The sequence below is a fragment of the Alligator sinensis genome, unplaced genomic scaffold (assembly GCF_000455745.1).
Source record: "Alligator sinensis unplaced genomic scaffold, ASM45574v1 scaffold301_2, whole genome shotgun sequence".
Lineage (NCBI taxonomy): Eukaryota > Metazoa > Chordata > Crocodylia > Alligatoridae > Alligator > Alligator sinensis.
In genome coordinates, this window is record NW_005841874.1 from 2,018,764 (window position 1) to 2,044,766 (window position 26,003).

Sequence of the window (26,003 nt, forward strand, 5' to 3'; positions counted from 1 at the left end):
TAGATTAATTTACTGGAGGAAATGGTGAGCGAGTTGCAATGAATGATCTAGTTTTGGCAAAGTTTTGACTTCAAAAGTCATTCCATCCAGGAAGAGCACACACCAACTGCCGAATCTTCCTTAGCCTGACGAAGGGTTTTTGAACCCGAAAACTCGCTTAATAATTGTTTTCCAACTATTTAAATTGGTCTAATAAAAGATATCAGATTCACCCAAAGAACCTTGTCTGCCAATGTCCTTAGACCAACACGGCTACAACCTACACCCCTAAAGTCATAGCTAGCCTCCATCCAAGGGAAGATGTTGGTTTCTCAGCTGGAGGAGAAATGAAATGGGCCCTCAACGATTTTTAATGCATAGTTTATTCATTGTAATTCCTTTAAGGAAATGTGACATGTTCCAAAGCAGAACCTTTGCCCTGTATTGAAATAAAGTTCCAGTCAAGGTATTTTTATCTCTACATCTCATTCAAGGGCCACTGCTCCCTTATCTTCACTGCTAATAGATAAGTACAGTACTTTCTCTTGGGCGCATGAAGCCAGGACCCAGGATAATTAGCAAAAAATCCATTTGCAAGGGGTACCTACCATCCAGAAATCAAAGGCACCACCTGCGCTTCTGATCCTAGACCCAGCAGTGCTGAAATTGTTTTTAGAGCCGAGTCTAACCCGCGGCAGCTGCATTTGCGAGGGCCACCTGGTGGAGAAGCGAAGGTGGGACATCTGTGAACGTGCCTGTTGGAACCAGACACACTCTCTAGGTCTTATTTACTACTGCAACCGTTCAAAGTTGCAACAGGGGGGTTGTTTTATTGATGCATGTCACAAACCTGTCTTTCTGCCCTTTTTATGGAAAATGGATTGGTGGGGGGGTTTTAATTGTTTAGTGTCGTGCATTACCCCGAGCCCTTTACACAGAACGACTTCATGAATTCCAGATTGTGTTTCTTATGACCAAGACGTTTGCAAACAAGTTTCACCATGAACTCTATTGACAGTCTTGTGCATCTGTGAACTTCACACAGGTCCCCTTGGTCCTGCAGTTAAAGTCAAGAGGCATGAAATAAAGAGTGATCCAACTCCCCTGGGGTTTGAAGGTACAAGTATTGGTGTCATGCATGGAGTTCTTCCCCATGCACCTTTGGTGTCATTTGTGGACTGCCCATCTCTTCACTCTCATTAAAACCCACGAGGAGCTCCGCATTTAGCGTTTCATGTGTGCTTGTTGTAAACCCATGTCTGTCACCTCATTGCCTGTTCTCTGTGCTCGTGCTGTGTTTGTGGGGTTTTATTTAGGGATCAGCCCGAGGTAAGGCTTCAGTTCCTAGCTAGGACCTTTGGGAAGGGGGTGAATTGTAATGTCAGGCTCCAGATCCAGTTCTGGATAGATCCCAACCTCCTCCAGTCTCTGGTTCAAAAGCAGATTCTGGATCCCACCTTTACAGCTCTGGTACTTCCTCAGCTCATCTTTTTCTCAGAGTAGGGAGATTAACGGCAGGATTGTACAAAGTGTGCCCAACTGAAAACCCATGTTTGCAGTGGACCTGATTGGCAGTAGTAGGGGGCATGCCGCCTCCTTCTGTTTGCTGCCTCCCTTCTTGCTCAGTGGCTCCTTCACATGAAAGGTGGGGAGCAGTCACAGAGCCCCAGGGGCTGCTTGTGATCTGTTAACTGCAGCTGGGTCACCCCAACCCACCCTCCACTGCGCCGGGTGAATGCAGCAGAAAGTAGACCCAAGCCTTTTGCCCATTAAAAATGCAATGCCTCCTTTCGTTCACGCAGTACTTAAGATTGGTACTTGCTGCAGATTCTTGCATTGGTTAGACGTGGATCTGAAATAGCAAATGGCACTAAAAAGTGAATTCAGGGAATGCTCAGTTAATTGCTGTCTATACTTGGAACAGCACCTGCTTACACAGCACAGTAGCCCCTCCTAATGGCTAGCTGTGGCAGAACGTGCTCCTTCTTCAGGTAAGCACAGGGAGAAGTCAGCTTGGACACCCGTGCTGCCCTGCAAGCATCTGGGCTGAAAAGGGTGAATTGCTAGTTCACGTGATACTCAGGCCAGTCCTGGCAGAGAAGGAATTTGGCCTGTGGAGGATGGAAAAGACCATCCTAAAGTCAGAAGCAAGGAGCAGGGATTAGAGTCCAAATGCAAAGGAGACTTTGCAGTTTCTCCCTCCACAGCAACCTCAGCCCCTAACTCTGCTGGGGAAGCCGCCCGGCCATACCGAGCATCTTTCGGCATGGACGAGCCATGGCCGTTGTCACATCTTGGCTGGCAGATGCTGCTGCTGCCAAAACTCCACATTTGGTGCAAATCATCTGGTTCAGAAACACACTTTGCTTCTAAAACCACCCCAAAACTTCCCCGGCAAAAATTGCATTGATCAGAAATGACTTGGTTCGTACCCGGCTAGGAGGAATTATGTAGGCGTTTCATTGAATCATCTTGAGACCATGTGGAGGAGCATGGAAGATACCAGAACTGAACATTACAAGCTTGAGGACTACTTTAAATGCTTCAAGGGCATTTATGAAGGATGCTGAGGAGGGACAGAAGGCTATACCATTCATTCAGCAATTGTTTTTAGGCCCCATGTGTCACCCATGATCCTCTTCGGTTTGCTTGGTTTGCTCGCTGCACATCTCAAACAGCTTGTTTTTATCTCTTAGTGGACTGTGGATGTGATTTCCCCAGTGCTCGTGTTGGTTAAGTGTTTCCCCGAATGATTTTTTTTTCCCAAACAGTTGGAACCACAGTCCTTTTGTCTGTTAAAGTGACCAAACACGCGTGTGTCGGTGCTAATGTAATGTGCATGGTGGCGTTTCTGTGCTTGGTTTTTTTTTCCCCCCTTCTTAAAAGAATCCAAGTAAGAGACACAATTCTACTTCCTATCACAGATGCTTTTGAGAACACCATATTGGCCCAGACTAAAGGTAATACCAGTTCCACCACAAGGCCAGTACCTAGATCTGCTTCACAGACAGGTAACCAGAATTAACATATTTAAATGCTCAAAGCACATCACTATCATGTAAATCAGTGGATATATGTGACTCTGTTAAACTCTCCTGACCTTAAATTAAGTTCTCGTTAGCCTCCATTTTTCTTTCTCTAAGTGAGCCACAATTTCCTTTGGAAGGAATGAAATCCCAAGCCCAAGTAACTTCAGAGTCGAGAAATAATGGACCTGGTACTGATTTGAGGTAGATCAGAGCCAGTTCAAAATAGCGGCTTTGGATTAACTCTGGTGCAATCAGAATTTGGCCTCTGTTTTACAACCTGTCTTTTGTGTGCGTGAACTTATTAGATGTGCCATCTCTAAAATCTGATTGACGTGATAAAAACTACAAAGGAAGAGGGTAGAGCTATTTTTTTTAAATGTATTGCTTGCTGGGAGGTCTTAAATTATTCCTCTAAGTAGCTTGAGCCCTGCCAGTGAATAATAATGACACAAGATTACTAAGGCCTTGTCTATGTGAACAAGTTATTTATTTTCTTGTATAGCCAAAAGTGTGAATTCAAACTGATAGACTGATACTGGTATGATGTTAATAAGGGATATGCAATCTGTGGAGGTATAAACAGGAGATGTTTGAATAGGTGTAGAGGTTATAATAGCTCTGGGTTTGACATGTCTGGGATACAGTATCACGTTTGAAGGAATGGAGAAGGAAGTTGCAATGGAGAAGGAAGTTGAAAAATTGAACAAAAGAGCCACAAGAATGATTAAAGGATTGGAAATCATGCCCTGTAGTGACTGAAGAAACTCAATCTGGTTAGTTTACCACAGAGGAGGTTGTGGGGACGACTCGGTCACGGTCTCTGTACGGTGAGCAGAAGGCTTCTCATTCTGGTAGTCAAAGGTTGACGGAGCCCAATCTCTGGAAGTCGAACCCAGACAAAATAAGGCTAGAAGCAAGGCGCTCATTTTTAGCACGGAGGGCAATTCTAAAAGTTGTGCTTCAAGTGCGGCCATTGAACTCGAAGCTGGGATCGGTTCGAGGAAGCCCTCTGGTTTGTGTGATGCAGAAGGTCGGTTGAGATCGGCGGTTCTCAACCTTACTAGACTCAAGCCACCCCGCAGAAAATGCCAGCTCTTCGCTTTCGCTCCTTTTTGACTACAGAAAAATACTGAAGCAATTCTTGTGTTGCAAAGAACTCAGAAAGACCACAATGGGTCAGGATGTTTTCAACACTGTGGACTCCTAGTTGAAATCTCTGGGTTGAGCTTGGGACCAAATTTGCACACCTAACAGTGCTAACATTGAGCGACACCCCACAGCACCCGGGAGAGGAATTCAAGGCACCCCAGGATGCCTTGGCACCCTGATTGGGAATCACTGGTATAGGCAGTTACGATGGTCCCCATTTATTCTTAAAACCAGTGACTCTATTTTATATCACAACGTCTATTTTAAACAGACTTTGCATTTCTCCCAGGAGAAAGTTGTATGTCCTGAGATCTTACAGTGGTACAAATTCATTGTCACACTTGAATTACCTGTGAATTATGTGAGATGTTCAGTATTATCTCACATTTCCTGGCACAATTGTGGTTCATTCCTGTAAATTGCTGTTCTTTCAAGGGAGAAGTGATGTGTGGAGGTGGCTGTGCCGTGCTGCTTTTGTCCCAGGTTTTGACTTGGATCAATCAGAGCTCCCTTAGATGTGACCTCTGTGTTTAGCCTTTGTGAAGCTCATCACCTGGTACCTTTGTTCCAACGTACGAGCGGCTTCTTCTGGTTTTGGTTATGTCACCAGGGAAGGAGCGTAAACTCAATCCAAATAAGCCACGGTTATACTGGAACAACAGCATCCGCACAGTGCACGGATGTGTGTGTTATGCTGGTGTGACTATACCTGTCTAACGACATCAGTCAAACTAGAAATCTTTTCCCATATACATAAGGCCCTCAGTCTGCTGCATCTTCCTGAACAGCACCAGATTAACCAGCCCCTCTTTAAAACATCTGTGTAATGCTGATTTTCCATCGGTCCAAACCAGCTTTTGCTGAGAAAGGGGCACGCACTGCGAGGTGGTATGTAACCCTTCTGTGTGACCACGGATCTGGCTTTGTGCCTTATGGCTGTCATGCTGCTGGCTTGTGCCTGGTGGCAGCAGTGACTCACCAGCTGCAAACGAAAGTTCAGCTCCACTTCTGAGCTACCTGCACTGCTTTTCATCTGCCCAGATGAGGCCGGTATCTATCTAGCCCAGGGGTGGGCAATTATTTTGGGTGGAGGGCTGCTTACTGAGTTTTGGCAAGCCATCGAGGGCCGCACGACAGGCAGCCAGGGGCTGATAAATATTAATTTTCTAAGTTTTGGGGAGGCCCCATGGCCCAGATGGAATGGCCTGGTGGGCTGCATCCGGCCCGTGGGCCACATTTTGCCCACCCCTGATCTAGCCCAGGTACGTAAAGGGAGTAGATGCAAGGAGCTTCGATCTGCCCACTGGTATTTGTCCAGTGACATTCAGCAATAAAAGGTCTCCAACCACAAGCATGGGCAAGAGCACTGCCATGCTTTCCAGCATGGAAGGAAAACTATGCATTAATTGCCTTCAGTAGATTCAACGAAACAAAAAGTGAGCTTGGATTCAAATGAACATATTCAATAGATATCTCACATCCATTTGTGCCATGGCCAGAGTCTTCCCAAGGGATATTATCCCTGCTTTCGATCTATTGTCCTCGCCCGTGCGGAAGAAGCAGGTAGATGCTATCTCCCGGCTCCACGTAAGGAACAGGAAGTACATGGTGCTGTCTCCAAAAGTAGAAGATTTGCCAGGCTGGCATGTACCAGGGAGGAATTCTGGAGGACTTCCACAAATATGAATTAACATGGTCCTATGACGGTCTCATGCATGATCTGGAACCTGCCTATCTCATTTAGCCCCTAGTGTATTTCTTGCTTTGGGCAGGTTGAGAGCACCCAACCTCACCCAAACAGCGGCAGCTCCCTGTTTCTGTTTCCACAGATGCAGGTGGATGAAAAGCAGTGAGACAAATTCTTTGAATCCCCAGAAAGTTGCATTCAGTTTGGGAGCAAGGTTGGGACACAGGCTGAGGGATAGGGTCAGTTCTGTCCAAAGGAGTGCTCTCATTACGGTCAGTTTTATGAAGGGAAGGCTGAACTTTGGCCATCTGTATCGAGACGCACTGCACATCCTTCTTTGGTCTGAGATGCATCTCCCTTTGCCCTGCAGCAAGTTACTTGGGAGGTAATTTCTTGGTCACTTCATTAACTACTTGGTTAATGAAAGAAAAATGCCCATGCGTTCCACGTGACCGCACACTTCCCCAATTGAATATCTTGCATATGGCACTAGAAGGCATCAGTATCTTAAGCAGGAACGGGAAGGCATTAACATCACTCAGCTGTGTCATGTCATCCACGCTGCTAATGCTCACAGAGAGTTAGTCGGCTGCTTTTTCAGAGCAGGAGGCCTGGCTGGACCTGCATGGTGCACAGTGGTGATACTCAAGCTATCTTGTCACGGACTTGCTCCTGAACTGGAAGCATCGTGGCCACATTCACGTGACGCTGCACTCAGGCTAATTAATTTGGCTTGTCTGTGCCATGTAAACCTACCCTCTGGGTCCGGTTCTCACCGAGGCTGGGGCCGACGGCGGTGCAATCCTGCGTGGGTGCAGAGTTCTAACTATATATTTCTGTATTGCTATCATGATGTGACAGTATATTTGCTGCTATACAAGAGGAGCAACAAGAGGAGCCAACCTGTTGATCTTGCCTTCTATCTACCATGAGCCAGCTCTACTGACCCGGCAAAGGAGCGCTCTCGGGGAACGGCAGTCAGTCCTTCTCTTCTTGCACCCTCAGCTGTGTTTGTCTAGGCGCTGTGTTTACACCCAAAGACCTGTGCCTCCTTTCACTCTGATTCTTCTTTTTCCTCTTTGCCAACTAATTCTGCTTTAGGCGGTTACCAATTTTTTGAAGCAGTTTGTGCATAAGGTCACCTGGAAGCGGGCTGGAGAGGACTGCACTTCAACAGCTTTTGGACTTGGGAACTAGAGATGTATACCCTGATGTGACCTGAAAGCTGGAAAACGCACGCATTGAACTTGCCTTTCTGAACAGGCTCCAGCTAGTCCCCTCCACTAAGTCATCATTTGTTATAACTCTTTCTGCTGAAATACGCCTTGTCCCTTCTGCTCTGTAGTCACCGAAGTGAATTTTGAAATAGTGCTGGAAAAAGATACAGTGCAGGGGAGTGGGGGAGGGAAGTGTCTGAATATGTTTGACTTCTCTAATTCCTCGTGGAAAGTGGTCAAAGCTTGTTGTTTGATGTTCTTCCCCCAGGTTGGCCCAGCAGACAGATGCCATCACTAGACACATTCGAGGATTTTGAAGCTATCCCCTCCAGCACTGATGAGCTCTCTAACTCTTCTGACATGGATGAAGAGACCAACGCTAACAATGTAATTCCTTTTCACAACATACACTGCACCTTTCTCCTTGCTTCCTAATATAATGTCAGGGCCGAGTTTGGATCCGTGTTTTCCCCAAATTCAGGGGTGTTTTGGTTTGGAGATTTGATTTGGTTCTAGGTCAATGACAGAAGTCAAAATTGGAGCGGTGTCCAAGTTCCCTTGAAGTTATGGGAGGTTTAGATTCATGATGGATAGTTGAGGCCATCTCTAGAGAGAACTCTGCCACCACTGTCCATGGGTATATAATGCACAGTGCTGTCCCGAGTGTGCTGCTGACTTGTAGCAGCATCTCACGGCCTCGGAGCTACCAGAGCTGTGTGAACAAACTCACCTGCCTGGACATTGCTCTTGGGTGCGCTGACTTCTTCGTTAGGTTATTCTGATGACCGGGATCAATGAAAGCCTCCCTCGTGTCACTTATGAAGATATAGAAGCAGAAAGAAATCAGCCTAGCCCCCTTTCTCGTCCTCTTCAGCCATTTCTAAATTCCCAGAAGTCAGAAGCATCTAAAAACCAACATTTTTTATTTTCCTTTTCTTCAAAGAAAGCAGTCAGCTCCATGATCTGAACACAACTGCGCCTTTAATCTGCCACCCCCGTTTCAGACACTTCCCGTTTCATTGAGTAGCGCGTGTTCTTTGCCCCGCTCTAAAACCCTGTAAGCAAAGGGGCTGGGGTCATGTTTCCATACTTGCTTATGCCAGGTTTTGTGCTGGCCCATCAATGAGACTTTCTCCTGATTTACACCATCATTACCAGGAAAGGATTCAAGCCCAGGGATGGAGAGAGATGCTTTTTAACGACAGCACAGCTGAATGACTTCATTTTGGATCGTTAAGCAGCATCTGGTCACATCTGCAGTGTCTGGAAACTTTACATGAGAAAATAAGTCAGTTCGAGCGCACGGGACCACTCGGACGGGAAGCACAAGCCCAGAGTGGTGGCTGATCTCTTCTTTCCAGAGGCCTGACTTGCCCATAGACATCTGCACGTGACTAGCCTTTGGCACTGGCCAAAACAAGAATAGGAAGTAATAGCAAGCCTTGTAGAGGACATTTCTCAATGCCTAATGTAGTCCTTTGCCCAGAAAGTTCCTCTGCCCAGTGTCTCCTTCCTTCATGGTAACGGCATGTCTGGTGCACTGTTTCATTCATTACAGGTGTCCAACCTCTTTCGGGTAGAAGGCAGCTTTGAAACCTGTTTTCCAGAGTCTCTTGCTCTAGAGGATGGAGATTTAGTGCAGTTTGTACAGGAGGGAGAAAACGGACAATGGTAAGTACCGCAGAGAGCTGAGCTGATAGGGCAGCTCCTCGAGAGGCGCCGTGTCGTGATCACACCCTCCAGAGCCTGCAATGGACCCCTGGCGACTTACAGAGCCGTGCTGGGGCTGGGGGAGCGCTCAGGTGGGCTTTGCACCACTCCAGCAACATTTCTCCCTTTACAGCCTGACCATAGCTGGGTTTCTAGTAGGGCTGTGCCAGGTTTCCGACCGTGCTTTGGATCCAGAGAAGTTTCGCACGCTTCAGTGTCTGAAGCCGTATGTCCAGATCGAAGCGCTGGCTTCGTTAGGCTTTCTGAAGCAGTTCGGAGCTTCGGAGCCGCTTCGGAGCCGCTTCGGAGGTCCGGCCATAGGTTATAATGGGGAACAATTGAAATATCTGTAACTTTGTTGTTTTTTTGTCTGGTTTGGATGAAACATGGAGGGGTGGTAGCCCCTGGTGAGGCCACGAAGCCTGCCAAGTTTCAAGGAGATTGGTGCAGGGGCTTGGGGGGAACTGCACCTCGAGCTGCTGACAGGCAAAACTAGTGCCATGGGTGACACTGCGTGTGTTCAGGCGCAGCGAGGTGACAGCTGCAGGGATGGTGGCCCCTCCTTGAATCCTGGCAGGCTTCATGCTCTCAGCAGAGGCTACCACCCCTGCAAGTTTCATCCAAATAAGACAGAAAACAACAGAGTTATAGATATTTCATTGATCCCCCATATGCCCTATGGCCGGATCTGCGAGAAGCCGGATCAAAGCGGGAACCCAGTCCGGATCTCCGGATCGGATCACTGCCATCCGAAGCGGGCGGATCCGAAGCTGGATCGAATAGCTGCCTGCTCGCACAGGCCTAATTTCTAGCCCTGTCCTGTGCGTTTCCATGAAAAATGGGCCAGTGCAAAGGAGGTGGATGGGAAATGCACTGACCTGTTCTCTCTGCATTTCAGGCTAGTCAAGAAGCTGGTGTCTGAGAAAAGCGACTGGGTTCCTTCCAGTGTGTTACAGCCAGCAGACGGGCATAGTAACAACTTGCTTAGGAACAGCAATGCAGGTAATAAAGGTAGTGTCTGCCCACATCGGGAAAGCTCCTGGACTTTCTTTTTATTTTTGCTTTAGAAAGCATACGTTGGTGCCTGCTAAAACAAACACACTTCAGATACGCATTCAGTTCAGCGGCCTCACTAGATGTAGCTGTTGAATCCAGATCAGGACCTCCATGGGCATCGGGGTTCAGTCCCATAGTCACTGGTCTGTGGTTCAGACTTGAATTTGAGGACGGCAACGTCTTGTGAGCTACTGTTGCAGATCAGGCACTCGCACAATTGCAGGTCAGGCACTTGCACAATTGTTTCCACCATCTTGGGTTGAAGTCCTTGGCGACATGCTGATCTTATGAGATTTCACTTAAACCAGAAGTCAAACCAGTTTTTTTTTCCCCCAGCTTTAATTCTGGCCCCAAATCTTAAGGGAGTGGTTAGGTTTGGAGAGTTGAATCTAAACCCCTCTGCGGATCAAGGTGATTACAGATTGGACCCCTCTTTAAAATGAATGAGCCAAACCCATTGACACAGGTGTGACTCATTGTGGAAAGAGAGAAGCTTGGGATGATCCATCTAGAAGAGAGAGGTGCTGTTTTTTAATTTGGAGGTGGGGGAGTTTGACAAAACTTTGTTTTTTGTTTTTGAGGATTTACCAGGGTTTAAAAAGCCCTTTTGAAAATATACAGAAATTCCTTGCTGCAGCTTAAGAAAAATATGGCAGTCACTGTGGCCTGCCAGCAGATCTGTGCTTCATCTGGATCAGTACTTTGATGTTGATCCCATTGACAGTTGGCTGAGGGACCCCTCCATCCTGACTAGTGATTAACATATGGCGTGGGAGTGGAGATTAGGCATTTTTTTTAAATTTTACTGCTGGGCGCTTTGGGATACTACTATCAAACCTCAAAATTGTAGCATAAAAGCCCTTGAGGTTTCAAGATAACGACACCCTCCGTGCATTCGTTTTTCAGAAGCGTACAACGATGCCTGCAACACGACCGCCGCAGAATCGGCCATGAAGGAAAGTGAGGTGGCCAGGAGCTTAACAGCAGAGCAGAGGGCTGGAAGTTGAGTCACGGGGCTGTGACCTCCTCAGGACTCCAGGCTCTTGTTTGTTGGTTAGGGGTGGATGCTGGACCAAGTTGCCTTTCTCACCAGCTCTGAGCTTCAGAGTTTCTTCCATCTTCATCGGCATGAACAGAGGAGAACTGCTGGGTCCAGCTGACAAGCTGAAAGACTTGAAGAAGCACTAGACATTAAAAAAAAGCGCATCAGAACCATCTTCAGTATTAAACAGGAATTGATAAATGCTTCTCGCATTGGTTAGCAAACTGTTCGAGAGGATGTGGCCTAAATTAGGTCGACAGCAGAATGAAAAGCTACTATGCACCCACCTTTTGGCAACCTTGCTTGGGTTCTTTCCAAGGGATGGATCTGTGGTCACCAGTTCCTGCTCCACTGGGGAATCGCCTGGCATTTTTCCATTTGTCTGGCTCTGCTGCTGTGCCTTTCCCTGACACCCCTCATTCCAGAAGATAGACCATGAATATATCCAGTCATTCCTAATGGATCATCAGGAGCAAGAACCTAACATTTGCAGGGAAGTGGTGATGGAAAAACTCATGCCAACTCAAGACTATCAGCGAAGCTGAGCCCTGCCATGGCGTGACTGCTTTGACAGTGGTGCGGTGAACGATCTTCTGTTTACAGGATCTGTGGATGACGCAGGTTGGCAACTTCTGGCCAAGAGATGGAGTTTCAAGGTTAAGTGGCGAACAAAGACATGTGATGATGACTGTGCCGAAGGACCGGCTGAGCTCTTCTTACAGTATAAACAGATTCCTTCCCTCTACCATGGTTGCTGGATCACATCCCTCTGCATTTGGTGCTGATAATTTCATAGAGCGGCATTTAAAGTTACCCATTTGAGTACACTGCATGCTTGCACTTCCATTGTGTGCTGGGCTATGGAGTAGGTACAGTTCATTCCCATATCGCATCCAAATATACTTAAGCATTTGCTAATAGGCTGGTGAGTGTTAGAAACACTGATGAGTGGATAAAGTGTTATTGTTAATTGCTTCTTTCCAGGACATTTTTATTAAGGACTGTACCAAATCTCGGTCACATTAGGATGAATGTCGACCTTTTACAAATGTTAGTAATTCCTGTACAAGCCATTAGCTCATTCAGAGCAAGTCTGAAGGCATGTGCATGGAGGTATTTTGATGCTAAACCGGAGTTTTCAAGCCCACAAAGCTGCTAGTCCCTTACGTGTTGCAAAACTAAATATTGATCTAGGACTGTGCATAGAGGAAAAGACCAGTCTGGAAGAAATGACCCTGGAGAGCTCAAAAGTCAGGGATTGGTTTTCCCCACCGGAGACTGTTTTTTCCCCCTCCCCATGACTAATGATGCTTCAAGTAAATAATAGACAAAAATGGAAAAAAGGCTAAACCAGGAACACTCTATGAATTGCACCATTAGGCAGAATAATAGCATGAAATAATCATGCTTTTGAAGTCACCACTGTTGCACTGAGATACAGTGTGGGCTTATTTAGTGCTGGTAATAGATTTCATTTACCTTTCCAGGGTAGTTGGGGCCAAAAACTGCCCTCAGGAACATACAAAAGTCCTGCTAAATCCCCTAGAGCAGGGGTGTCGAACTCATGTGCCGTATAAGCCAGATGATGGGCATCCCCGGGCTGGTCTGTGGGCCGGACTGGGACCGACCCTCCATGGAGCAGTCACAGTGCTGGGTCCGGCCCACGCACCGCACACAGCACGTACCATGGCATGGGGCATGTCTGCAGCACCCGGGCTGGACCCAGTGCTGCAATGGCACTGGGAGGGCTGGTCTGGGGCGCCTGTGCCCCAGCCCCCCTGTGCTGTGCGTAGCGCTGGGTTTAGCTTGCGTTGCATGGGCAGCACTTGTGTGCGCAGCAAGTCCTAGGGCCAGCACATGCTGCATACAGTGCGTGGGGTTAGCCCAACCCTAGACACTGGTTCTGGGTCTGGCGGGCACCGGCTGGCCCTCTGTGCCACATGCAACGTGTGGGGCTGGAGGCAGTGACCCACGGGCCAAGTCGTACAGATCCGGCCTGCGGGCCGTATGTTTGGCACCCGTGCCCTAGAATCACATGAGCAGCTTGAAGGCAGAGGCTGAGTCCCTTTGGTCCCCAAATACAGTTACAGGTTTGTGCAGTGAAATCATTCCCACTCATCCCCACAGAATAACTTCACTTCGGTTTCCTTGTTACTTCAGCGACGGGGACACTGTCTGGTCACGGGGCCTCTCCTCACCCCTGCCACCCCCTGAACGTGCCGTGTGGGGCTGGAGAGGTTGTACTGCACAGCGGTGTGCACAGAGGGGTTTCCTCTGTGCACGTGAACTTGCCAAAACAAAGGGTGTCATTGTTGTATTATTGTTATACGAAAGCCAAAAATCGCACTTTGGATTCTCCCTAGAGGAACAGGTAAGATCCAAACCATCATTGGTAAAACATCAGTCTGTCTGCTGGTGACGCAGGTGGGAAGTCAGGAGTCACAGAAAATTCAAGTTGGAGGGACCCCAGGAGGTCACAGCTAGTCCGACCCCCTGCTCAAAGCAGGACCAGCCCCAGCTACATCATCCCAGCCAAGGCTTTGTCTGCTTATGTCAGCTCTATCTCAGCCTCTGCCATTTGCAGTGCGATCAGAGGTAAGTCTCTTCCCTCCTGAGGACCTCTGCTTCTGCGTGTGTCAAATGTGGGAATGACACTGCTGTTTCCACTCGCCTGTGCCCCTCAGTTGGGCGATCTCTGCCAGGCAACCCATCAAGAAGCCCATTCCTTCTTGGGGCAGTGAAGCAGCAGGCTGCCATCACTGCCTACATCCCACACGCACCTTGGCACTCCCAGTATGTTACCAGTTGCCTATTACCTGGATACACTGGGATGGTGGGGCAGAGCAGGCTCCTTCCCTCCAGACCACAAAGACAGCAGCCACAAAATTACAGTGTGGATTGTAACTACTTTTCCCCACCACCTTTTTATTTAACAATTTTTGCAGGGTTTTTTTTTTTCTCTGTCAACAATATTTCAAGGTTTGTCGTGTTGACCAAGGTTTATATGTCATGTTATTTTTATGATGGAGAAAGTCTCATACTACCGCATTTACTGATAAAATCCAAAGACTTTGATTTCTTGAGGAATCAAAAATAAAACTGAGGACAATTCTAAACGAGTAGATAGAGAAAGATTGTATTTTGGCTTTGCTAACATGATAGTCCAGGGTTCAGTGACCGTCCATTTTGCTTGTTTGGCCGCCAAGACAATCTTTTAATTGATGTGGTTCTTTGTGGCCAACCAGGACTTAATAACATGACGGATACCCCGTCCAAAGTCTAGAGGATGATTTAGGAGCAGAGTTAAGATTCAGCAAGGCGCATGCATTAGGGAACAGCCGTGTTGGAAGCAGCTTTTCCCACAAGTTCATTGTCTTCTCTTCTCTTCCCACATCACGATGTGAATCCCAGAAAGATATCCCTGTCTACACTGCATGGAGAAGACATGGTAGCTAAAGAGGTGTTTAAGAGTAGTGGCTGCCAAAAGCTTTCAGCTATAGCATAAACAAGGGGTAAGGCCCGGTCTGAGCCATAATAATTGGCATGTTTGATCCTCCACTGCTTTTAGGGTCTCACCCCATTAAGCAGAGAGTGGAGAATCAGGGCCATCATGTCTAGACACAATTATAAACAATTGTCGCCCAACTAAGTCCTATCATTGGCTTTCCTTGCCAGACTGAACAAAGATTTATGTGGTTTTGTGTTCCTGTTCCTTAAGTGATTAAAAGCCATTTTGACAGCCAGCCTTTTTTTTAAGTGCTCAGAGATCTCAAACAGGATTGGGTTTCAGGAAGGTCAAGTGCTTCCCTTACATAATGCTTGAGGACTGGCTTGTTATTAGACGATCCAGTACTTAAAAAAAGCCAAATTGTTGCATTTTTCTGCAGCAGCTGAAGCTGAAATAGCTGCTAAGAGTTCTTCTCGTATGCTGAGAATTGGTACAGTTTGTCATTCTTGCATATTTCCATGGTGTTGATGACGACGACGATGTATTTGTATATTGTGATTGAGAGATAATCAGACAGGTCAAAGCACAGGATTCTCTTGAGGAATCGCCTGTCTCCTTCCCCCCCCACCCCCAAGTCAAAGCTGAATGTATGAATTTATAACAAGTGTGCAAAGTTGGAATTTCTGTAAATAGGCTGTTCTGAATGATGTAGAACCACACTTTGTTTGGACTTTATAAAAATTATAAATACTGTAGTACAAAACACTTCGTGGTTGGGATTTCTGTGCAACACAACCGATTACATGAGCTCTCTGTGAATCTTAAAAAAAGGCACGTTCATATAAAAGATCTGTCTGCAGCTGAAAAAACCCATGCCGACGTCCAGGTTAACCTCAGTTATGGCCAAGGCATTTTTGGCCGTGCAAGCATAACGCTTTCCCTTTACAGAATCTCCATCAATCACACCCCCTGACTCATGTTAGACACTTATTTAAGCATAAGACTGAGTTTAATGCAGGTGTCTGTGCAAAGATTGTAATTGCAGCCCTGGCTCTGTTGAGTGCAAGTCATGGCATTAATGAACAATGAAGCCCATATGATTTGAGGCCTGTCTGCCTATAAGGCTACTTTTCCCACTAAGATTCAGCCTGGCATTTGAGATTCTATGAAGTGCCTCCACTATTAGACCCTCAGTCATGGGATGGAGGCAAATGTATTCACTGTGTCCTAGATTTCTCTCCTTTTCAGTCCCAACTTTAGGGCATGGTGTGTAGCTCAGCCACCTATTCTTTGGTTGTCTGAGGACTCCAGGTAGGGCTGGGCAGAGGACGCGGTTGTATGGAAAGAGCTGAGCTTTGTTCTGCACTGTTTCATGGGTGGATATTTGTCAGCAAAGGAGTTATAACTTTGAGCAGCTGCCCGGAGACAAGACGATGGGCCATTATTAAAAATCTGAGTGCAAATAAATATTGAGAAGGAGCGAGAGAGAATGCACACACACCATGTTTTGAAAAAAACAAAAGCCTCCCCCCAAAAACGAGGAAAACCCATTGGACAGAACGTCCCATGGTGTGAATCGGCTGTGTAATATAGCCTGCTGTCCACTAGAGAGAGTCAGAGCTCTTTATCAACGGAGTACGATTTGGAAATACAGAGCTCAGATGGAAACTAATCCCTCCAAAAGATTTATATGTCGATGTGATCCCAGTGCCCAGCACAAGTTAGGGGGGTCATATTCTGAGAGTGATTCGCAGTGGTGGTGAATTGAGCCATTCATACATGCAGTTCCCATGTTCTGGTTGCACAGTGAAGGCCTCATTTGCCTCTTGGGTTATGCTGATATAAATCAGACGTAACTCTATTTGAATTATTTCTGATTTGAATCAGTGTAAAAGAGGAGAGATTCGGGTCATGAATGCTGCAGCTGCTCGTGTAAGTTAGTGTCACTATGAGCGAGATGGCCAACTCCTTAGCAAGCAAACGCCTGAAGACACTTGGGGTCTCATCCGCTCTGAGCCCCTGACTGATCTTCAGCAAGTCCCTCGACACCTGGAAATTTTCTTGGTGTTTCTGCTTTTACAGTTTGCTCCCATCCTTTTAGACCTGCTTGGGTCAAGGTCTGGGAAAGATTTGGAAACAGTGTGGTGCCATGCTGGTGTTGGGAGTATTGCTGTCAATGCCAGTTCTTGTCTTCTTGGTTCAGCCTGCGCACTGGGTGAGCTGCTCGGTGATATATTGTGGCCTTGCTCTTTTCTGAAACCCAGTTGGAGCAAGCAAGTGTCCATTGTGTGAAGCATCCTCTCCACCGAGCGCAGGCAAGTGCAGACAGAAGCGCTGAATAGCAAGGTGCAAGCCCGTGGTCCATGTCAAGCCTGATGGGAGTAAAGTCCCACATGTACAAACCCAGGGTTAATACACTTTAATTTTCAGAGCTGCTGTGCTAGGTTGCCCTCCAGGTTGAGCGTGGATCTTAAGGATACTTTTAAAGGCGGCCGTGTGTCTATCCACGTTGTTGGGTATGGCTATGATCTTGACCCAAATGGCCATGCCTGAGCCAACTGATCACATCTCCTTGGGGCCAAGGAGTAGGACTGAGCGTGTTATGCAGCACGGCCATCGTGTGCAGTGTCTGCTAGTTGTTTCCTTGGCTTGGGCCACCCCCAAATGCTCTACCTGTGTTCTGCATGTGGGCTGGCCCCTTTTACCAGGTCCCCTTAGTGTGCTGATCGGAAATAAGGAATTTAGCCCTAAAGAAACAATTCAGAAATACCCATTGGGCTAGAGTACCAATGCGCACATTCTCATCTGCCTCGGCCATTGCAGAGAGTTGGCAAATGATAAAGCCACAGCCTTCAAAGAGAGGCATTGGCTAGTTGCAAGCCACCGGTGGCAATGTTAAGCTAGTGAGATTGCAGCTCATGGGGTGAGGACAGAGAGAGCGAGGGGGGATGAAACTCTCTTCTTGGATCATTGCCCCTTGTTTGCATTTTCACTTTCTTTTCCGTCCTCAACTGTTTGTCTGTGGGCACTTAAAGGTGCAAAGAGGCCATTGGCCCCACCCCCTGCCGTCCATGTGACTTGGTGGTAGCTGCACAGGGTGAAACTTCTTGGTTTCTGTGCAGACCATTTTTTCCTCTCCTTGCAGCTCTGCAGAGAACAGTGACACTATCTTTGCTGCCTCAACCATGGACATACGTGTTTTCAAGGTGGTGCAGCTAACCTTGGCCTGGGGTGAGTCGTACCTTCTACAATCCTAGTGTACGGTGCAACGTACCTGCAGGTCATTGCAAGCTTGTGCATTAGGAAAACTGTACAGATTGGTACATGGAAAGCAATTCTGCTGATAGAAATAACTCCGTTAGTATATTCTCATTGCTAAGAAATATGCTAGGAAATGAGTGTATTTTAATGACTGCGGGTGTTGCATTGTTCTGAGTTTTCACTCTATATTTTTTCCCTTGTACTTCATCTTGCAAGTAAAAGAATCCTCAAGCAAATCAACAGAGCTCGCAAGAAATCTTGAGACCGATTAAAAAATAATAATAAACCAGGAGAGTGAAGTGCCTGAAGTGAATAGGAAGTCATTTATCTACACACTGCTAAAGCAGAATGATATGAAGATTTTCATAATGAACTGGGGAGCTAGAGAAAAGGGAGGGTGCAGTATTATTGAGAGCACATGGGTTTCAGCTAAGAAAGTCCACGTAGACATTTAAAAGGTAGATCTTCCACTAGTGTGAATCAGCATCACTTCAGGGCAGCCAGTGGAAGTACCTCGCTCTAGGATCTGCCTCAAAATGTGGAGGCATCCCAAAATAGCCACACAAATATAAAATGTTATCCAGTAAGGAAATGTGGGAGGCCATTTAATAAGTGACTAATGGCAAAAAGCTCTGAATCTGCTGGCATGACAGTAGTTCTGTGCAGTTTTAGCATTTAATATGTAGGAGCCACATATGTATTCAGTCAACCGCCCTCTTCCTCCTGACAGTCCTGGACCAGCGTTACATACAGATCTACACTGAGCAGGAGAAGGGTGGGACTAGATTTACAAACGGCACCCTGAGGATTGTGCATAAAGGCAAACTTGGTGTCTCGGTGTGTATCTGCAGTCTACTGAAGTCTACCGCAGTAGCTCTGAATTTATGCTGTCATAACGTTTAACTAGAATTAGACAGGGGAAGTTTAAATGAACTGTGGCCAGCCACGGTGGCTTTTATGCGAGCAGTTAGTTATTTCCTTTAGAAAGTCAGTCTGCATCTTTCAGAAGCACACAGAGAAAAATGTCCAAATTAATGTGGAAAGCAAGGTGGGGCTCAGTGCTCTCTTTTATTGGATTGACTAGATAGGAGAGATGTTAGACAGGTCTGAGAAAGAAGCCTAAGGTCAATCAATGCCTTATGTTTAACTTTGCGGGGGGGGATGCGTGTGTATCTGTATATGTAAATACTAAATACTTCCCTCCGTGGCGGCGGTGCACCCTGGGCAGCACCGGGACCCCCCCACAGCTTAGGGCCTGCCACCAGCTGCCCCCCCCCGCAACCACGGGAGAGTCGGGCAGGCCCCGGAGCAGTCTGATTGGCTGTTTTAGTAAGCATTGTGATTGGCTGCCAAGACAACCAGAGTGCTTTGGACAGACCGAATAAGCCTATTATTATTATTAGAGATATGTTGGAAAGGCACAAAAGCTAGTGTTAAGGCCTGATACAAGCCTTGAATTCCCAGAAACTCCCCACTTCTGTTGGCACCAGATCAAGGCCTTAAAAAACCCTGTGACGTGAAGTACTTCCTGATGGCTTTGATCCAAAGCCCATTTGAGTTGCAGGTAAGCTTCCTCTTGGGATCAACTTTTTGATAGGGACTACCAGTAGGTCCATCCCATAAAAGCAGCCACTTGGGAGTGCATAGGAAGGGCACACACCAAGTAGCTGGGGTCTTTATGTATCTGCAATGGGGAAGAGATTTGCATGAGAGAGGGAGAAATTATATTGGCCACTTTCTTTATCACCCTGTCTCATTGCCCCAATTACTCTGAAAAAGGGCGTTTCTGTTTCTTGACAACCAGGGGCCAGACGATTATAGCAGTTTGCTCAGGTATCAGATGGCAAATAAGCCTCATATTGTCATGAGGCCTCTTAAGAAAACACTGCTTTAATTCATAATAATAAGAGGTAGCACTTCTGACGTACTTTTTTTTACCGTAGCCTCTTGAAGGGCTGAGCAAGTGTTATGGCCCCTGGGAACCTGGATTGTCTGCACGCTACAGATGGGGAACCTGTTGTGCAGAGGAGGGAAGGGCTCCTCCACCCTACGCCCACGAGGCTGCGAGGGGAGAGCTTCTCAGAAACAGTGCAGGCTTGCAGAGCTAAGGGGACGGGTTAACGGTTAGGGTTGGCCTAACTCCTGCCCAACAGGCTGACTCAAAAGTGCAACCTCAAGGTGGCGAGATCTTCCCCTTGCTGCTCTTTGGGGGCAGCTCCATTCCAGGTTGGGGTCAACACACCCCGTCTCACCTCCGAGGGGTGCTGCCTTGTTCACTTGCCCGAGGTTGCACCATGAACTACCCCCAAGGCCCCTCGGACCCCCCAGCCCAGGTCTGCCCTGCACCATCCCCTGCCCCAAAACTCCTGGAGCTGCTGTCCTGCTCCCTACTGTAGGGCCAGCTTCCCTCAGTGTCCCTGTCACTGGAGCAGGGTGTCACGTGCTGCCCATGGAAGCTGACGGAGACACGATGAACCTCAATGATGGGCTGGATAAGACCATATCAAGGCCTGGGAGCCATCTCTACAACTATGGGGTGTTGTCATCAAGAAGCGCAGTCTCAGCGCTACCCAAGTGTTGCCCAATTCCTGCTAAAATTCATGGACACCGAGCATCTCAATTCCCCCGATGGCTTTGACCATCTCAGCCAGAATCTGTGTCCATGTCTGTGGTCACTGAGGTCTGAAAATGGGGATCTCTTTTCTTTTTGTCAGTTTTATTTATTAATCAATCCAACTTATCCAGGAACAAGTTGAGCATTTCAACATACAGCCAACCCGCTAGGACACACTTTAAAAAAAGATCATTTTCTTTCCCCAACAGCACTCCCTGAACCCAAGTCAGGATCCGGAGAGGCTTGTGTTGAAAATGGGGATTTCTAACCACAATGACTAAAGGGGAACTTTGAAAGCTTAGTAGATCCTTTGATTTGAAATTCACTCTGAAATGTTATTATATGTGAATGGATTAGGATCATAGGAAACAAGGGCTGGAAGAGACTTCCCAAGGTCATCTTCCCAAGGCCCCCTCCTCAAGGCAGGATTGTCTGTGACTAAACCATTGCACTCAGTGTCTGTCCAACCTGCTTTAGAAAATTTCCATGGGTGGAGATTCCTCACTTTCTCTAGGTAGCCCGCTCCAATGCTCGACCACGCTTATAGCCAGAAAGTTCCTCCTAATCGCCAACCTACATTCCTCTGCTACATCCAGAGGGCATTGTTGCTAGCCCTGTCCTGTATCAACACAGAGAAAAGCCCATCTCCATCCTCTCTATAATCGCCCTTCAGGTAACTGAAGACTGTTATCAAATCTCCCCTCAGCCTTCTCTTCTCTAGACTAAATAACCCTAGCTCTTTCAGCCTTTCATCATAAGTCTTGCCTCCCAAGCTCCTAAACCTTTGTGTTGCCCTGCACTCAGCACCGTACCTAGACTCCTGGCAGTGCCGGGCGAACTTTTAGTATCCGGCCCCCCTTCACCAGAGATGATGATAATACTAATTATTATTTTCATCATTTTCGGGCCTCTGTCCAGTTCGCCCATGCCTGTGTCTGGCCCTGCCTGCACTGGGCTCTCCAATCTGTCCACATCCTTCTTGAAGTGTGGGGATGGCAGGAAAACAATGTTGTTCTCAGGACTTAGAGCACCACTGGAGGCCTAGAGTAGCTCAGGTAATGGGAAAGGCAGTCTGTAGTAGAAACAGGTCCTGACAGGGAGTAGGAGTCCCTAAAGTAGCAGTGTAACATTCCTGTAAAGCTTTGAAATATCCTGTTTAGTAAAATGAGACTGAGGAGAGTGAAAGGAAACTTGGAGCTTGAGTCATCATTGTCCTACAGCCTCAGGCATGATCCTACCTGTTACGGGGGCTCTAGGTGGGGTGGCCATCATAGAGGACAGTCCGGTTTTCTGCTACTCTGTCCTCTGTGCTCTATTGATACGAAACCCGATGCCGTTATGTCCTCTATTTTTCTGGACATAAAGGCGTCCAGTTTTGTATCAATAGAGGACAGAGGACAACTGGACTGTCCTTTCTGATGGCTACCCTAGCTAGAGATTTCTATGGGGGCTCTAAGGTTTCCGTCAGCCAGCTTTGCATTCCTCCTGCAGGACACCTGGGAGCAAACGTGAATCAGGGATGTCTCAGGGGCAGGCTGGGTCTTGTCTTAGGAGAGAAGCAGGTGAGTGAGGTACCCAGCTTCCCTGTAATGGATGGCCCCTTCCAGGGCATTGGCTTGGCTAGGACAGGCCCAGAGAGTGCGTTGAGACCACATCTGCAGAACTGTCCCTGCAAACATCTGTGTATGTTTGCAGGGGCGAGACCCACTCGAGCAAATGCCTTCTGGTAAGATGGACCAGGCCACCTGGATGGTGTGTGAAGGGCAGCTGTGTTCTGCCAGGAAGGTGGGGAAAGGCCATGGGTGTTATGTCAGCAGAGTCATTTTTGCTAATACCTAGACAAGGAACAAAACGGCAGCTGTTAAATGACACACACATAATGCGACTTCAGTGGGGTTGGTGGAAGACATTTTAAAAGTTTTCTTTAATAAAAAAACTATGTTTTTTGCAACAGTGGCATTTATTTCCAAAACCGACTACTTGAAATACTTCATTTCTCATGAAGAATCCTCTTACTTTTTCTTGAGTTATACATTGAAAACACCATTCAAAATGTGGCTGAAACTGATTTACATACCCAAAACAGAGAAGTACCGAGCTCTTGCTATGACTTCTCAGCCCAAGTTCATTTAAATTTAAGGCTGTTTCACAACCCTAAAGGAAAACGTAGCCTTAGCTTACAGTTTCCTCTTTTCTGTCCTGCTGAGCTGCTGCATCAGTGTACAAGAGTTAGTGACAGAATAAAACAATTGTAGAGACTCTTTCACTAACCATAAAAAGCCTGACCAGAAGGAAGGGAGATAATGGACCTGCTGGACGGGCTGAGCTAAATTAAAGGCAAGGAAAGTCTCTGCTGAAAAGATGCATTTAAAATACGGTCTTAATTATGGCATAGTTGGGGTTCTCCTAATAAAAACATATGTCATCTCGGAGTTCAGTTACATTACCTTCCTGTGGCGTTTCTATTGCCTTGAATTCTACTTTTGTATTATATTGAGAGAGCTACAGTAAAACATATTTCATTAGATTGGAATGAAAACAGGCCAAGTTCACATAACATATAAATCTAGGATGTGCAATCCGCACTACCACTCTTCCCTGCAATTGCTATTTGCGGTATTGGAGTGCAGTTTGCAGACCCACGTATCCGTACAAATCAAGAAAAAAAGTAAGAGAATTCTTCACAGAAAATGACACATTTGGATGTGGTCAGTCAGTTTGGGAAATAAGTGCTCCTGTGGCAAAAATGTAATTTTTTTTTTCTGATGAAACATCTTTTCTTTAGAAAAATGTGTCATCCGTAGATGTCTCACCCACATGTCTTCTAAGGCCCAGCCTGCCCTTGAAATACCCATGCCTATGGTTTTGGTTGCTGGTTAGATTTAGATTCATGCACAACCGGGGCTTGTTTTCTGAATCCAATTTGAATGTAGCCTCAGATGGTAGAAATGCACAAGACCAGCAGGTGTTGCAAAAGCTCTGCCATTTTGGGGCAAAAAATTCTCATGAGAGTGGCTTCTTAGATTCTGGCACCATTGAATCAAACCTTCCTTGATACCCCTGATTCAGCCTAGAATCGGAGCCCCCAGTCCCATCCTCTCCTTACGATGCCCCCGATAGCCCCTTGGAGACGACTTATTTCAAGAAATTGTCCGAGACCCACATCACACACTTCAGACTGCACTTTTCTACTTGTTATCATAGAAAATGAAGGTGGAAGGGACCTCAGGAGGTCACGTCTAGTCCAAACCCCTGCTCCAAGCAGGACCAGCCCCAACTACATCATCCCAGCCAAAGCTTGGTCTAGCCAGGTCTTAAAAACCTCCAAGATGGAGCTTCTACCACCTCTCTGGGTCACCTGTTTCAGTATTTGACTGCCCTCCTAGTGAGAAAATTCTTCTTAACATCTAACCTATCCCCTCCTAATATCTAACTTGCCCCCTTTTGAATGTTTTTTCTCGTGAATGTTTTTATTTTTGCAGCCAAAGAGGCATATAACATCATGATTTGAACTCTTTTCTCCTTAAAAAGAGCTGAACTAGGGGCTGGTGCTTCCTGGTTTAGAATAGCCCCTTTGGCCATGCCTCTTTGCAACCCTCTCCCTTGAAAGAGCCTGTGGCCAGGACCGGTGTTTTCACACATTCTTAGAGTGTAGTTGCTCACAAAAAATCTCGCCTGCTATATTGGGACTGGACTGAACCTCTCCCACCTCATCCTCTGCCCAGCGCCACCCTGTTTAGCAGTAAAAGGAGTGTGTTGGGAACAGAGAGGCAGTATAATTGGGACCCCAGCTTACACGTTGTGTCTGCTGGGCCCCAGAACTGGTTAGGACATGGCTGTATATTAGTTTCACAATTGATCTGGCCACATGTACTTTGTGAGATGAGTCTTGAACAGAGGTCCCAGGCTATAGGGATGAAGTGAACACTTTCTACTGTCCTTGGCTAGCTGGAACAAGGCTTCCCTGCCCCAACACACATAGCTACACAAGCGCATGTGCATGCTCAAGCTAAGGAACGTTTTTTAAGCCCCCGTCCCCACAGAGGACTGTGGTACTTGGGACAGGTCAACAGTTACGTGGAACATCATGGATATACTAGAGTTGATGCTGGCTTCACACTGCAGCCAGGATACTGTAAAACTAAGAGGAAGATACAGTCCCTTCTCCCTAATGCTCTCCGTCTAAATGAGGTGGATATTGTAATACATTTGCCAAATGCTAAATTAACCTACCACTGGGCTATCAGGGACATCCAGGCCAAGCACTTGCCAGGTCCAGAAGGAGCTGCCTTGAACATTTAGTTCAGCCTCCCATCTCTCTTTCCCCAACAGCTGCTGTCTGCGGCGGTCTGCAGCAGGAGGGCTTGGCTCCCAGGCCCCAAGGCTTCTTCCCCCCCAAAGCAGCCAGCAACAGTTGCAGCCAAGGGGACAGTAAATCCAGGCCCCTCAATACTTCCAACAACCTGTTTGCAAGCACCAAAAACCTACATGAGGCTTGTGACAAAGAGTTGTCATTAGACTAAGTTCATTCTGACCCCTTCAAAATGATCCCCATAGGTTATCTCATGCCACAAAAATTAATTACCTGACATCAGTCTAAGTTGTGTTCCTGTTACCCAGAAGTAGGAGATAGTTAATGACCCTCATTACTGCCCAAACTTTCTATCCAAATGCAGCTAATCATGTAACCACCCCAACTTAGGAAAGCGTCTGAGATCACTGAGCAATTATGAACATCCATACCTCCCACTGACTTTTTCCTCTTTTTAGCAAACACCTGGGGTATGAGTTCAATTAAATCTATCACCACCCTACTGAATCGGTCCTGCAGGGAGCAAATCAGGAAAGCCAAGGCTGCGACTGAGCTCCAACTAGCTTCGAGTATCAAGGACAATAAAAAGTCCTTTTTCAGATATGTGGGGAGCCAGAGGAAAAGCAAGGGCAACACTGGACCCCTGCTAAATCAGATGGGAAAACTAACAACTGACGTCCAGGAAAAAGCCAACCTATTAAATGGGTACTTTGCATCGGTCTTTCATCAGTCCCATGAGACGCCCATGCCCGCTACGGGACAGGGAGGTCCGGGTGAGGGAGATCCCCTGCCTGCCATCAATGCTGACCTCATGAAGGAACACCTTGAGAGGCTGGACACCTTCAAGTCAGCCAGCCCTGACGGTTTACACCCCAGGGTACTCAAGGAGCTGGCGAGCATCATAGCTCAGCCCCTGGCACAGATCTTTGAGATCTCCTGGTGCTCTGGTGAAGTGCCCGAAGACTAGAAGACGGCCAACGTGGTGACTATCTTCAAGAAAGGGAGGAAAGTGGATCCGGCAAACTATAGGCCCATCAGCCTGACCTCTATCCCGAAGGAGGTCTTAGAAAGGTTTATTAAAGAGGCCATCCTTAATGGGCTGGCTGACACTAACATCCCGAGGGATAGCCAGCACAGGTTTGTTGCGGGTAGGTCTTGCTTGACCAATCTCATTTCCTTCTACGACCAGGTGACCTATCACCTGGACAAGGGAGAGGAGATTGATGTCATATATCTTGACTTCAAAAAAGCCTTCGATCTGGTGTCCCATGATCGCCTCTTGGAGAAACTGGCCAATTGTCGCCTTGGGTCCTCCACGATCCACTGGCTGGAAAATTGGCTCCGGGGTCGGACCCAGAGGGTAGTAATCGATGGAAGTCACTCATCGTGGTGTCCTGTGACCAGTGGGGTCCCCCAAGGCTCTGTCCTTGGACCCATACTGTTCAACATCTTCATTAATGATGTGGACACTGGAGTCAGAAGCGGACTGGCCAAGTTCG

The 26,003-nt window shown here is 47.1% G+C and overlaps 2 protein-coding genes across 3 annotated transcripts in view; both read left to right on the forward strand.

Moving 5' to 3' along the window:
* MCF2L2 (MCF.2 cell line derived transforming sequence-like 2) overlaps positions 1–12,192 on the forward strand; it is a 219,630-nt gene extending 207,438 nt beyond the window's left edge. The window contains exons 27-30 of the mRNA XM_025195968.1: positions 7,330–7,448; positions 8,620–8,732; positions 9,670–9,773; positions 10,734–12,192. Of these exons, the coding sequence (XP_025051753.1) occupies positions 7,330–7,448; positions 8,620–8,732; positions 9,670–9,773; positions 10,734–10,834 (437 nt within the window). The 3' untranslated portion in view covers positions 10,835–12,192. The remainder of the gene's footprint in view (positions 1–7,329; positions 7,449–8,619; positions 8,733–9,669; positions 9,774–10,733) is intronic.
* Positions 12,193–17,426: 5,234 nt separating this feature from the next.
* LAMP3 (lysosomal associated membrane protein 3) overlaps positions 17,427–26,003 on the forward strand; it is a 28,258-nt gene continuing 19,681 nt past the window's right edge. For both annotated transcript variants that reach the window (XM_006017134.3, XM_006017133.2), the window contains exon 1: positions 17,427–17,548. In XM_006017134.3, coding sequence (XP_006017196.1) covers positions 17,503–17,548 — 46 coding nt within the window. In that variant the 5' untranslated portion in view covers positions 17,427–17,502. The remainder of the gene's footprint in view (positions 17,549–26,003) is intronic.